Below are 14,554 nucleotides of genomic sequence, written 5' to 3' on the forward strand. Positions count from 1 at the left end.
GCCTTCTCTGTGTGGGTAGGCTAGTTCCCATTATTATGCAGGACTTGGCCACTAGGGGCAAAAGGGCCATTTCTCTCATGGGAACTAGCCTTCTCTGTGTGATGGGCTAGTTCCCATTATTATACAGAACTTGGCCACTAGGGGAGCAAAAAGGGCCATTTCTCTAATGGGAACTAGCCTTCTCTGTGTGAGTGGGCTAGTTCCCATTATTATGCAGGACTTAGCCACTAGGGGGCAAAAAGGGCTATTCTCTAATGGGAACTAGCTCACTCACACTGAAGCAGCAGCTATTTCCCATCTGAGAAATGGCCCTAACAACCGATGGTCCGTTTTTCGGATGGGAACTAGTATCAACCTTAATACCACTGCACTAAGCAGTGTTCCTTCCTTTGCGTTTTATTGATGGGCCCCTTGTTTGTTTCTATCGGCCATTAGAGTAGAACTAGTCCCTCCTCAATGTCTTGAGCGAGTCTCTCGTTTGTGTTTATGGCGTGACTTCCCTGTCAGTGAAGCTCCGCCTGCGGTCTCCGCGTTCCGTCTCCCGGGCGACGGCGCGCGGGAGGCCGTGTGTGTGTGTAAACACAAGGCCGCAGCCAGGGACTCGCGCCGGAACCATAGCAACCTGGGCGGCGCGAGGCGTAGAGCGAGCTGCAGTCCAGAGTCAGAGCGCGAGGGCAGGCCACCGAGAGACAGCGCGCGCGCCGCGGCAGCAGGAACAACTTCCGGGCTCTGGCTGGGGGAGGCAGGACCGAGGGAGCCCGAGCCTGACCAGAGGAAAGCCGGCAGCAGAACACCCGCCTACAGCCCCCAGGCAGAGGCAGCGCGGCACCAGGCCCGAGAGCCGGCCCTCGCCACCCAGGACCCGCCGCCCCAGCACCATGTTCAAGAACACCTTCCAGAGCGGCTTCCTGTCCATCCTCTACAGCATCGGAAGCAAGCCCCTGCAGATCTGGGACAAGAAGGTGGGCCGGGGGGGGGAACCTGGCCTGCACCCGGGGGAGGCGAGGAGGGGGGCGGAGGAAATGCGCGGTGGCCCAGAAACCTGGGGCAGATAGGACACTGGGCAGTCATGGGGAGGCGGGAATAGGCCATATATGCTGTGATATGGGGGGGGGGTCACACACCAGGGGCGCAACTATTTACGGGGGGGGGTACAAAGGAATTACTATGCCAGGGGGCGGTATAGTTGGCACAGGTGGCATGGGGCAATGTATACTTTGGCAATAGAGCTGGTGGGCGTAAGTCCAGGGGTGCAGTGTATATACTATCACAATAGGAATGGATAGTAAATATGGGGACTCCCAAGGGCTCGGGGGGGGGTGTTCCTCAATGGCACGGAGAAGGTGGGGCATTGGATCAGGAGTGGGCAAGGGATATATGTAAATCGATGCTAGGGATTGGAATAGGCTATATACAGGGGGGGGCTATGCCTCAATGCTGGATTTGAGGGAGAACACTTTTCACATCGGCACTGGATCCAGCCTGTCACCAGAGGATTGGGGGGTGCGGGGAGGTTGTACACACTAAGACACCCGGTGGTTGTGGAAGGCACATGTGGCTTGGCGCAGGGCAGGGTGCCCCTCCATCAAGAGTGGTGCAACAGCAGAGTCCACCTGAGCACTGATCCCAGGATATAGTGGGGACCCCAGCAGGCACAGACTCCACGTGGGGCGGGGGAGCAGGATCTCCTGTGACAGCCGGGGCCCTAGGGGTGGGCTGACGTAGGCAGCAGTGGCCAGAATGTATTGTGACACCACAGACCGGGGCAGAACCTACTATGACACTGATCCATTGGGGTGGCGGAACTGGGCGGACAGTGACACTGGGGCGAGTGCCGAGAGAGTGGGGCAGGACTTCAGGATGATGACCTGCAGGAGAGTGGTAAGCGGGAAAGGGACGGTAGCGTACATGGTGACGCCGAGAGTGAGGGGTGGCACGAGAACGTGCGCCCAAGCAGAAGAGGGTGGGGAGGCGCAAGACCCGGCATTAAGATCCGGGGTGTGATGGTACTGAAACCCCCACACACACTGTCGACAATGCTCAAGCGGTTCCAACTGGTGGCGCATCCCGCGCCTCGTTCTGTTCCATCTCTCGCCATCACTCAACGCCTTGCTCGTCCCAATCATAGCCCCTAATCTGGGAATTAAACGGCAAGTCATTAAACTGCTCCCATGCTGCATACAGATCCAGGGCAGTCCGATCTCCAAGCGGAACCTCTTACAGGGTATTCCACGACTTTCTTTATTAGAAGCCATACTCGGGGACAGGGCTGGACTAGGAACTAAAAGAGGCCCTGGAAATAATCTTCAAAGTGGCCCCATATGACACACGTTCAGCAAGCCCAATGCTTTTCCTATGAGAACATGTTGAAATACCAAACAAAAGAGGCCCACCAGGAAATCTCCAGATTTCCCTATGGGCCAGTCCACCCCTGCTCGGGGGTCGCCCTTCTGAGCTGCTACTTGGGTGGCTCTATCCAGCAATCCGCAGAAACGCATCCACTTTACCTTCAGCCGCCTTCTGACTCCAGCACTGTTTCCAAACCCTTCCAATTCAATAGGAGATCCAGCAACCCATTTAGGCCTTTCCTTTTCAGTAATGGTAAATTGTAACAATTCATCTTCAAGTCACACGAACAACCTAGCCATATATGTTGTACAGTTTCACTGTATAATATACATATAGAAATTAAGTTGTTTGAAATTCATTGCTCTTTTACGCTTCATCTTTACAAGATGAAACACGCGTGTATGAGCGCTATACAAATACAATATCATATCATATATCACCTGGGTAGGGGGGTGGGAGGTAGGCAGCTTAGTCGATGCTCCTGAGAACTGAAATACATTAAGGTGAATGGACGTTTTTTTAAAAACAGAAAAAATCCTTGGGATAAGATATTCTGTAACTGGCGGTGCGGTGGGTGGGGGGCGTTGTGGTCGGCGGGGGTTAAACATTGCAAATCTTGGATAACATACGATTCTGGAACAGCAAAATCTACTGTGATACAAGGCAGTTGGCACCCTACAGCATTTAGCCATAGGGTTGAATATCCTGTAACAGAATTGGGGCCTTTATTTAATACCCAGAGTGAAGATGTCTGTTGCATAGAAAAATATGACTAATTCTAAAGACTTGCATGGGGGTTTGGGAGGGGTGGGGGTTGGGGTGCAGTGACACCATTGCAGGTCTTGCACTAAACTTAAGTGCGAGGGTCCTGTGGTCAGAATATACGGTTACCCCAGGGATGGGTGATGCATAATATATCTGGGCTATTTTACTATTACACACATGCATGATCCCAGGGTTCGTGAGTGTGTGTGTGTGATCCTACATCTCTTTGGACATGAAGATGAAACCCAGACGTAACTGGCAGTATATAGTATACCAAGATGGATGCAGGATCCACTCTAGCAAATCACATCAACAAGCAAATCTTGCGTGAAAGAGCGGCACATGGGAGGCTGTGATCCTCCTTTTCGCTGTCGCCATTGTGTAAAAACCGCACATTGGCAGCCCATGTCTCCCTCGCCCTTTTAACACTCTTAGGAGAAACTAAAAAGTACTCCCTCTGTCTCAGGATTTATTCCAGACAGCAGGTGTAAAGAACTATCTACTCACAGCTCACACATGCAGTCAGTTTACAGAACAGTCTGTTTACAGAAACAGCGTACATTATAGCAAGTAGACACACTTTTTGATTAATTGCGCAGTCATCTTTCAAAACACTGATAGGTTTTATGTCATAGATTAGGCTGCCGTCTCATTACATTGGATGTGCTGCTGTGTGCTCACCCGAAGATTTGAGTCTTATGATCATGACATAAGAGTCACTATGGCTGGAGATTGGTCAGCTGTCACTATGGCTGGAGATTGGTCAGCTGTCTGTGGTTGCCATGGGATCATCAAACAGGTCCTCCTGTGGTTGTATGAAACATGTTTGGTGGAACATAATACCGCAGCACTTTGCCTGGGAAACGCAGCACACCTCTAAATCAAGGTGTAGGCAACATCCATCTACTCAAGCACCGTCCACCCCTTATCCAAGCCTGGATGTCGAGCACCTAGTTGAAGTTCAACCCCCAAAAGTCAAAATCTGCACCAAGCATGCCCAAGTCCAGAATTGACTGACTAGCATGAAACTTGAAGGATTTACGCCTTAACTCCCATACAGTGCAAAATCTCTAAGCTTTATGATCGACTGTGACAACATTCAAAATACACATCACCAACAAGAACAAAGCATGATGGTACCAGTTTGCACTCCTCCTGTAAAGTCAAGCCTTTCATCCCTGTCCCAAGTTTCAGAGCAGTTGTCAAGCCCCATGCCATCTCTCACCTAGAAGGTGGCAATACCTTTCTCACAGGAGTCTATTTGCCACCATGGACCCTCTGAAAGCTGCCCATCGTTCCTCATAGGACAAAGAAAATCCAACCACATAACCCCCATCAAGGAGCTGCACTGGTTACCTCTTCAAGCACTCAAAATGGTCAAGACTGTCTAAAGCAGTCGCAACCAAAGCACCACTCTGCCTGGGCGAGAAACTCATCTCATCTCCGGAGTCCATTACACCACCAGAAGCCACAACATTGTGAGGCTGCAAACCAAGAACTGCAATAGGTAAAAAGCAGGGAACTGGCCTTTTCCCCGCTATGAAACCTGTTTCTGGAACAAGATACCAACACAGCTTAGACTCCGCCCCCTTCATCCTATACTTCAGGATGCAAAGGAAGGAAGACCCTACTCTTCAAAGAATATCTCACCAATCACTGATCATTCCATTCAACACTATTTCTGCAACTCTGGAGCCCTCTGCCCATCCAAGCTCTTCTTAACCCCCTGGGTGTGTCGCGCTCTGTGCTTCCCAGTTAGGTTTGCTCTTTATGAATCCCATACATCAGGGTGCACATTTCAAGTTGCAAGCTACTAACCAGTCATAAAAAAAATGTGGATATACGTTATAAAGTCACAGCGGATTATACTGTGGCGGAAAAAACGAAGCTCAAATGTTCGTATTATGAAAATGTTGAATATGCTTATCCCCTTATCCCCTCAACTCACCACCGCTTTACCCCTTAAAATTAACTCAAAATACCCCCACTTACTTGCCTTCGCCTCCCTGTGTTGGGCTTCTACCTGCAATGTCCATTCCATCTCCCAATTGTGGGTGGTTCCTACTCCTTTCCCTTTTAAAAAAAAAAAATAAACGTATTGTCCCCCCGAACCCATAATATCAAATGAGGGGAGTGGGGAACATTATTGGATTTCAGATATTTAGTCCAGCCTGAGTTTTTATTTTTAGTTGGTTTTTTTGGGCATTTTTTTTAAATTTGTATTTTATAAAATCGCTTGCCACCTCAACTCTGTACATGCAGACAGAACACCAATTCCTACTCGCCAAGAGCCAATGTTCACTAGCTAGTGGTGAGTGCACATTGCTAACTAACTGTATGCTGGATGGTTCATGGGATTCTTCTGCATGGTTGCCATTCTACAAATCTCTAACCCCACGCATGGCAAAGGACGTATATTGGACTGGTTAGCAGACCTCAACTGCCACACCAACATACTAACCAACAGCCCGTGGTCAGACCACAACGTCCTATTATTCTCCATCAGCGATGCAGTCCACTCAAACATCCCGCCTCAATTCACTGCAGCAGCATTCTCGATAAACTCTAGGAACATCACCCCAGACAATATGCTCCCGAGGCTACTACCGCTAAATACTCACCTAAATACCGGCTCTGATCCCTCCATGGTAACACTCTACAACCAAACCCTGGAGGACAGCCATTAACGAAGTTGCTCTGCTAGGCATCCGCAAATCCAAACCTAATTATAGCCCACCTAAACTCTTGGTACACCTCCTAGCCTCAAAGATCTGCGACCCGCAAAAAAAGTCTGAGAACACTTGGAAAATAACACCTACTCGTGCAAACAAATTGCACTTCAATACATTAGCCGCAGAATACAAACAAGCCACCATCCAATCGAAAAGCAACTCGTACAATGTGAGAATTGAAAATGCTAACTTGGGCACAAGAGAGCTCTTTACTATACTACAGGAGCTTGAATCACCAGCCCCGTCTCCTGACCACTGCATCAAAGATCAACCCTGGTGCCTGAACATCTAAAATGCCCTCATCGGCAAAATTGCCCAACTCTAAAATAAAGTTGACGCTAAGAAATCCAAACTCACCCTAGACCTGCCCCCTAAACCACAAATGTCCACTCCTAGATTCAAATTCGCCCCCGTTACCATCGCAAAACTACCAACATCATCAAAGGCCTGTAGCCCTAAAGATGTCATGGAGATATATGCACAGCTTCTCTCATCAAAGACTGTGCTGATGAGTTTTCTCCGTCCATCACAACCCTGATCAGCAATGCCTTCTCATCCAGCAATGTGCCAGAAAACCTGAAAGAAGCTTCAGTACTCCCACTGCTCAAGAAGCCCACACTGGACCCAAACGTCCCCACCAACTACCGCCCTATCACAACAGTACCCTTCCTCCTTAAGGTGTCCGGACATTTAATCGAAAAAAATTCGTCGACAGGACATTTGGTCGACGTAATTTCGTCGATAACCAAATGGTCAAATTTATATATATATATATTTTTTTAAGGTTGTAGATTAGGGAAAAAAAGGCTTTTTTAGAAAAAAAGGTGGTTGTGGGGTGGGGACCCCCCAAATAAAAAAAAGGGGTAAAAAATAAAAAAAAAAAAAAAATTCGACCATTTGGTTTTCGACAAAATTGGTTCGACCATTTGTCCAGTCGACCAATTTTTTTCGATCAAATGTCTGGTAACCCCTCCTTAAAATACTCGAGTCGCCTATGTGCAAATTAAACAATATCTGGAAACCCACAACCTCCTTGGCCTCCGCCAATCAGGCTTCGGCCCTGGTCACGGAACAGAAACCACCCTCTTTGATCTCAAAATTCAAATGGACCAGATTAAGGACAAAGGCAATCTGGCCATTCTCCTCCTACTTAACCTTTCCACAGCCTCTGACTTAGTAAACCATAATATACTTTGCCAATACCTTGCCCTAGCTGCTCACTTCTCGGCCAACGCCATAAAATGGATCGAATCCTTCCTATCCAACCGGACCATCAGTCTTCTCCATCTCTGTGGCTGCCCCCTCAATCCCCCCAGCCTCAGTCACCTGTGGAGTTCCCCTAGGCTCCTGTGTCTTGCCAACACGCTCTATAATGTGCTCACCAAGTCACCATTCAACCTCCTAGACAAATTGGAAGTCACATACACCAATTATGCGTATGACGCATAAATACTCCTACCCATTGGGCAACCATGACACCAATTCCAACGTACTTAACAAAATGTACCTTACCATTCAAGCCTGGATGGCGCAACACAAGCTCCGTCTTAATAGCGAGAAAACTGAACTACTCATCATTGGTAGTCAACCTAGGCTAAATAAATCTACCTCAGTCCGACAATTCCTTCACCATTGACAGCAACATTATCAAGGTAGCAAAAGAGGTAAAAACAGGAGTCTACCTGGACTCTTCGCTCTCCCTAACAAGGCGTGTCAAAGCAATTGAGACGGCAGCTGCCTACATTGCCAAACTTATCAATGCCGACAGACCCTTCTTGACCACCAATAACTGTATCACCCTCGCCATTCTGTCAAGGATTGATTACTGTCACTCCCTCTTTGCAGGATCCAACGCTGAAAACATCAACACACTTCAAATAGTCCAGAACAATGCAGTAAGAGCTGCACTTAACATTCGAAAAAAGAACACACATCCTCAGCGAGACGTAATATCCATTGGCTGCCGGTTCCGGTTCGCATCACTTTTTGAAACCTTTATCACAAACTCACAAATGCCTGTCCAATAGTGCTCCGATCTATCTCGCCAGACAAATCTCCAAAGCCCAGTCTAATAGACCCACCGGATCAGCCTACTCTTGCCACCTGGCCATCCCAAGATTTAGACGGCAAAAAGCTGGAGGATGCAGCTTCCCTGTGATTGAGGCAAAACAATGGAACTCCTTCCCACTGGCCTTGACATCAGACCCCTCCCTTTGGGCCTTCCACAAAGGCCTCAAAACCGGACTCTCTTCCCAGGATACATAGAAGTACCTCGGCTGCATACTCACCTATACCATGTACCTACCCCTTACCTTGACCATCCTCGAGCTGTAAGAACTATGTCCCAACCTGTATGTACTCGATATAGTACCTCTCCAGCATATAGTAACGTAATGCAATGTGCAACTACGTAATCTAATGTAAGATGCAACCACAGTAACTAAAGTATGTAACCTACTATGTAAGCAATTTCTGTAACCAACCATCTTATGCAAAAGCGCCTAGATGCCTGTGGGTTTGGTGCGCTATACAAATGACTGAATAAATAAATAAATGAGGGTAGTGTGACCTGTCGCTGTTAATATGGGTTCCAAAGTGGTAATGCGTGGTATTGCACGAAAACATTGAATAAAAAAGAGCGAATGCACAAATAGTGTGCAGGTCTGGTTGAAAATACTGAACTAGGGGAGCAGGGGTTTCCCCTGCCCCCCCTAATTCGGTATAATGGGCTGCGGGGGTAGCAGGGGTGTTCCCCCCCACATACATTACACGTGGGGCGAGGGAGCAAAAAGAAAACGAGTTACAAAATGCAAACAAGTGGTGTTATCAAATTTTGTAACTCTATCTTCTAGTTATCGATTTTATAACGTACATCCGCAATGCGTTCGCATGAAATATCATGGGCATTTTACACGATGGGCTGTGCTCTAAATGCCACATTCTGGTAATTAAAAACATCACAAAAAGAAGCTTTAGTGGCAAACTGCTTTAATCACGTTTCTTCTCATAATTCATTGATTACTCCATTTCACAACACTTCCATGATGAACAATAACTAAAAGTTGGGAATGGCAATGCTTTGAAGCTTGTGGTTAGCAAATGGGAGTTAAATATCCCTCTCTAGCCCAAGTCGGAAATTTCACCTGCTCCTTCGCAGCCACCCTCTCACCTACCCTCCCTCTTGGGATGTGGCCTTCTTCCAGTCTTTACTTGCCTACTACTGTTATCCTCCATCTTGCAATTTCACTTCTCTGTTCCTCTCGTGCTCACACCTCTACCTCTTTTTACCCATCTCCCTCGTTATCCCTCTGCACCAGTACCACTCAAGCATGATGCTCCTATTCTTCGAGGACTTCCACCCTCATCAAATCACCCTTGGCGATTGCACCACTTCTGCCCCTCCTCCCCACCCCCTATCACTCTTCACTTGGCCTCTGGCACAATACTACTTCAACAAGTCTACCTACATCACTCACCACTTCGACTGCCACCGCCTTCAACTTTCACTTGTTATCACAGAAACCTCAATCTCCCCCTCATAACTATGCCTCACTAGTGGTTCTCCTCACTGACTCTGGTACCTTCTCCCATTTTCCCTGACCTGTTGGGAAGGGGTGGTCAAGTGAGCTTCTTATCTGAGCCCTCTGCTTGAGTTGCTTTTCACGGACATCCCCATTTGCATGTTGGGGATCTTTAATCTTCTAAAGTCCTCCGCAGTCACTCGCCTTGAACTTGACCACGCCCTCTGTACCCTCCATGACCTGCCTACCCACTCTCGTGGTAACCCTTTTGACCATGTCGTTCTCTCAGCTTTGCTTTCCTTCTGACCTCTCCATTGCCCCCCAACTTTCTCTGTTCACTTCATTGCTCGCATTAACATCGTGGTCCCTCTACTAATTCTCTTTCCCTCTCCAGTGACCAAGAGGAAATTCAAGCAGAACTCTCATGCCCCATACCTTGATGCAAGGACCTCTCTCTGGTCTCTAGCCCTTATTCATGCCTATTTTGTCCATGCTTTTTATTACTTTCAATATGTCCTTCCAATTCCCTGTGATCAACACTATTCTGTACACACCTTTTTACACCCGTGCTTTGCCCTCTGCCCTGGATCACCTATGAGAGCCGGATCTGCAAAACAAACATACGCCATTACCTGCAAAGCTAGTGCAAATCCAAGACCCCACCCTTCTTCTAGGCTACAAAAATGCCCTTTCTGCTCTGTTTCCACCCCTTTGCTGTTATCCCGTGCAAACATTTATCTACCCTTCAAGCTTTACTCCTACCTTTCAAACCAATATTGAATGCCTCCTCCTCAGCTCACTACTTTTCCTCTAAAATCCCAAAAATGTGTGACTCTCAACTCTCCTCTCTTCCACCTCCTCTTTCCCCACCCCTTCAACTCTCTACAACTTCTCCCCTACCTCTCCTGCAGAATTGTCACACCTTATCCGCAGCACCAACCCATCTTGTATTTCAATCGACCCATTTGCTCCTCTGACGGTCAAAGCCTTAGTCCCAATAACTTGCCCTCATCTCTGAGCTCTTTGCTGGTCCCATTCAAATCTGAACCTGTCCTACCCCATCGGAAGAAACCCTCTGCCGTCCCTAACGTCCCTGCCACCTATTGCTCACTTTCCATCCTGCCTGATTATTGAAAGGTCCTTGAGCGGGTGGTCTTCAATCGAATCGGTAAGCGCTTTGAGGATAATGGCCACAGAGATCCAATTCTATCTGGCTTCCACAGTAAACAATCCACAGACTGCATTCATGCATGTCCCCAACTTTATCTTTGATACTCGCTGCTCCACACTCTCATTTATAGTTTTCCTTTTGAACATGTCTGTTGCTTTTGACACCGTGGACCACTCCTCTCACCTCCTCACTCTCCAGGACCGTGTGTGTTGCAAATCTGATCTAGACTGTATTGCCATTCAACTCGAAGGTCGCCCCTTTTAAAATCTCCTGGAACATACAAACCTCGGACCCCACCCCTCTCCCTGACGGCATTCCCCCCCAAAGGATCATTCCTTGCACCTCCCTGTTTTTCACCTTCCATACCTCTGCAATGGATAAACGTATTTTATTATGTATCCTTTTGGCTTTCACTACCGCCACTTTGCTGGCAGCGTTCTAATCTTTTTCTCCTTCTCCCCAGTAATCTCAGAACAGATTAGCTGTCTCACTGCGATCCGTCGCTGGATGGCACTCAGCTGCCTCATGCTGTACTATTCTAGCAAAAAAGTCCTCTTTCTCCTGGCTCCCTTGCCCTCTTCCATCTCCCTCCCGTCTTTGATAGCGACCCCTGACTGCAACAATTCATCACTACCACTGCCACTTGTGTTAATGTGCTCTGCATTCAGGAATTGGCAATTTCTTACTCTGCTGTCTACAAAAATTCCAATCTCCGCCCCCATGCTCAGTATACTAAACTACTGCTCATGTCTACTCATCGAGCTTCCTCTCTACTCAGCTGGAGATTGGGCTGTTCCAAGAGGGCCGCAGGAAGTTATAGTTGCGAGTGCCTTGATTACTTTGTCTTGCATATGCTAATGCACGGTATGCAGGCATTTTCTAATACCTGCTTCCAAATGGCTCAGAATGCTGCTATTCGTTTGATTTTTCGATTACCCAAATTCAGCCTGCTTTCCAATTTTAGACAATCTTTACATTGGTTGCTTTGGCAACATATTTTTGTTATGGTACTTTGCCTCACTTTAAATGTGTTCATGGTTTGCCCCCCCCCTTCACATTATATTATACTTATAAGTACAAAATATATCAACTGGCCAGGTCTTTGCGACCACTGGATCATCACCTGTTACCCTTTCCTACGACTAATTGTAAGACGAGAGGGGACAAACTATTCTGTTTTTGGTCCCCATCTGTGGAACAAGCTCCTTCGTGAAAGCCAGTCAGCTGAATCACTGCTTGCCTTCAGGAAGAGTCTGAAAACAGATCTCGTTCACTAATGCATGCTTCTTCTCGCTACTCTGCACATGATTATTCTGTGCCCAGATGCATTTGACTTTGCCCTGTACTTCATGTAAATTACAAATATATCAAATAATTTCTACATACTAGCACCATGCTTAATGTCTCTCCATGCCACACCACTCACTTTTCAAGTTTCGTTTTCTAGTCTAAAAGCTATCAACAAACAGTCTTGCCCATCACTATCTGGCAGACTGTATCTCGGTCTACTCAATATCCCATTCCCTCCACTCCTTCTCTGCATCCGTCTCCTCTCTCTACCACTCAGTTTCCCTACTCGCCCCACTCCATTGGAACCCACTGCCCATCGCAATCAAAGCCGTACTGTGGACATTTTCACAGCTCAACTTAAACAGTGCCTACGGGCCAAAGACCTCCCAACCAGAACACACCACTTTCTCCAATGCTGCATAATAATGTAATTTTGTATATTTGTACAGTACCCCGCTTTAGTTTTCTGCACTCTCCTCTTCTATCGCTTACCTTTTGCAAGTCACCTGATTTCTTGTTTTTTTTTTTTTTTGCACCTGCCCAAAGTCAGTAATTCTGCTTATATGTTGGCGCCCATATACCTCGAACGGCGTATATGTGGTAAACAAGTACACTCCTTCCTTGAGGCTAATCTCCATGGCCACAGTGTGCTGGGAGTCCTACATCTTCCATCGGCACCTTCAAACACAAATGATGGATGCAGAATCTCGAATGGATAGTCTTGCTCCTTGCAAGTGATGTCCCTCTCCATCGTCTTTCCTGGATCTGTGATGTTGAAAAGGCAACGTTTGTGTGATTTCTGTGAGGTGTTCTATTATCTTCAATTCTCTTACTCGCCTACATCTATGTAAGCTGGGATCTGGTTATGAAACCTAACATTGTCCCTAGCCTGCTCAGTTTTTCCCCCTCTACAAATGTACCATGCAGAGGCCACTGACTTGATTTGAGCCTTCCAGACTTCTTTGATTGTCTTTTACTTGATGGCATGACCATCTGCTGCTCCGTCGGATTGCTGCACCTGTTCAGCAATGGGGGAAAATGAAGTGTCACTTGTAAGCTTAGGATAGGCAAACGAAATGCATCTTTCCAAACCTGGCTTTCAGAATAGTCCCATTTTCCGTTCCTGTTCCATTGTAGACGTTGCTTTTCTGGGTGCGTAACGATCGCTTTCATGTAATCTGTAGAGCCGTACATATTGGTGTTTTCTTAAATGACACTCCATGTCGACATTCTAAGCCTTTCTTTCAAGCAATCTCTATCAAAGTATAGCTGCGTATGATACTCTAGAATGAAATTCGAACACTGACTTTCTTCCGCTCTGCTAATTTGAGCAAGCAAACAAATCCAGTTGCTACTGCTGTATCTACTCTATCAGACAGGGTCCTGCTAAAATACAGCTAACCTCTAAGTCGCTCGTTCAACCATACCAGTTCTCTGCCAATCATTCTTGTTTCGTTAGCATCCACTGTACAATCCTGCTGTGCACTTGTCACGGTATGTCCTGAAAATGCACATATTCAGCAACAGTACATTGTTGGAATCGTTTTCTGGGCTGTTCTTGGCATTTCAACTTTTTTCAATTTTCGTTTGATTGTGTGGTCTTAGTCTGAAGTTTTTAAATCTATTTTTGGAGTAGGCTTGACTTTTGCCCATTTTGAATCTGGCGCTGTCTTAGGCAGCAACTCTCTTCCAGTCCTCGAGGGCCGACTCTGGTGGAGCAGTATATGCAGAGGGAACTTGTTTGCACTCATGGTGAACCCAATATATATACACCACCCTCCCACAAATGAAAACCATATGTCCCGCCCTGTAAGGTAACTATGGCTTTACGTTTCTTCCACATCCATCTCTTGATTTGTGTTGTAATTTACTGTTCTTTTTGTCATCTTTATAGTCCCCCTCCTGATACCAGCGTCTTATTTTCATTCCCAGAGACCCAGATAAGTAGGACTAGTATTAGAACTCACTCTAAACCACAGGCAAATAAGGGGTGGTGTTAGTTTGCTGCTGCGCGGTAGTACGCCTTTTGTGTCTAGGTGGGTCCCGTCATCAGCAAAATCTCATAGGACCCTGCCCAAGATTCGTCAGGCAGTCCTTCCTCTTCTTTATATACACCCTTTCCCTGGTTGGAAAGCACAGCAGGGGGTAGTTGGGTCCTTGGGTAGGGCTTCCTGTACCTGCTAGTAGATAGAACAGTTTTCACTAGATATTTACATTAATCAAGTACTGTCATCTGCTGACTGCCCCATTCACAGCCATCAGCAGATTTTCCTGCAGCGGTTTAAGCCTAACAGTGTGCATGATATGGCATTCATAACACCCCTATACACAAGTGTTTCTAGGTTCGACGAGACAAAGGAGGCGGAACCGTGGGAGAACAGACGGCGATATTACTAGGCCAATTGACATTGCGATCACGCAAGGGGGGGGGGAGTGCTGTACATGGGAGGAAAACAATAACGAGAAGTGCGGCCTGCAGGTGCAAGGGTAAGTGAAGACAGCAGGTGTCCAAGTGCAAGTATACCGTTATTCTACTGGCCGTTCCACCCTTTTAGTAGAGCTAGTTGTAGTTTGTCCGACCACTTCAGGCTGGTTTCTGCACAGATCTTAGCTGTGTTACATTTGAGACCCATTTTTTGGCTTACAGTAACCATGCTGACTGTGGGTGATATGGACAGTGGAGCATCTGTTGTATATTCAGTATTCTGCATAGCTCCTAAATCAAC

General features: G+C 47.1%; 1 protein-coding gene across 1 annotated transcript in view; it reads left to right on the forward strand.

The window, feature by feature from the left end:
* The first annotated feature begins 471 nt into the window (after nt 1-471).
* Nucleotides 472-14,554, forward strand: part of LOC138498062 (cilia- and flagella-associated protein 20) — a 78,454-nt gene continuing 64,371 nt past the window's right edge. Inside the window, exon 1 of the mRNA XM_069621908.1 lies at nt 472-962. Within this exon, the coding sequence (XP_069478009.1) occupies nt 879-962 (84 nt within the window). The 5' untranslated portion in view covers nt 472-878. The remainder of the gene's footprint in view (nt 963-14,554) is intronic.

This window comes from Ambystoma mexicanum, chromosome 5q (assembly GCF_040938575.1).
Source record: "Ambystoma mexicanum isolate Mex_15411 chromosome 5q, UKY_AmexF1_1, whole genome shotgun sequence".
Classification (NCBI taxonomy): domain Eukaryota; kingdom Metazoa; phylum Chordata; class Amphibia; order Caudata; family Ambystomatidae; genus Ambystoma; species Ambystoma mexicanum.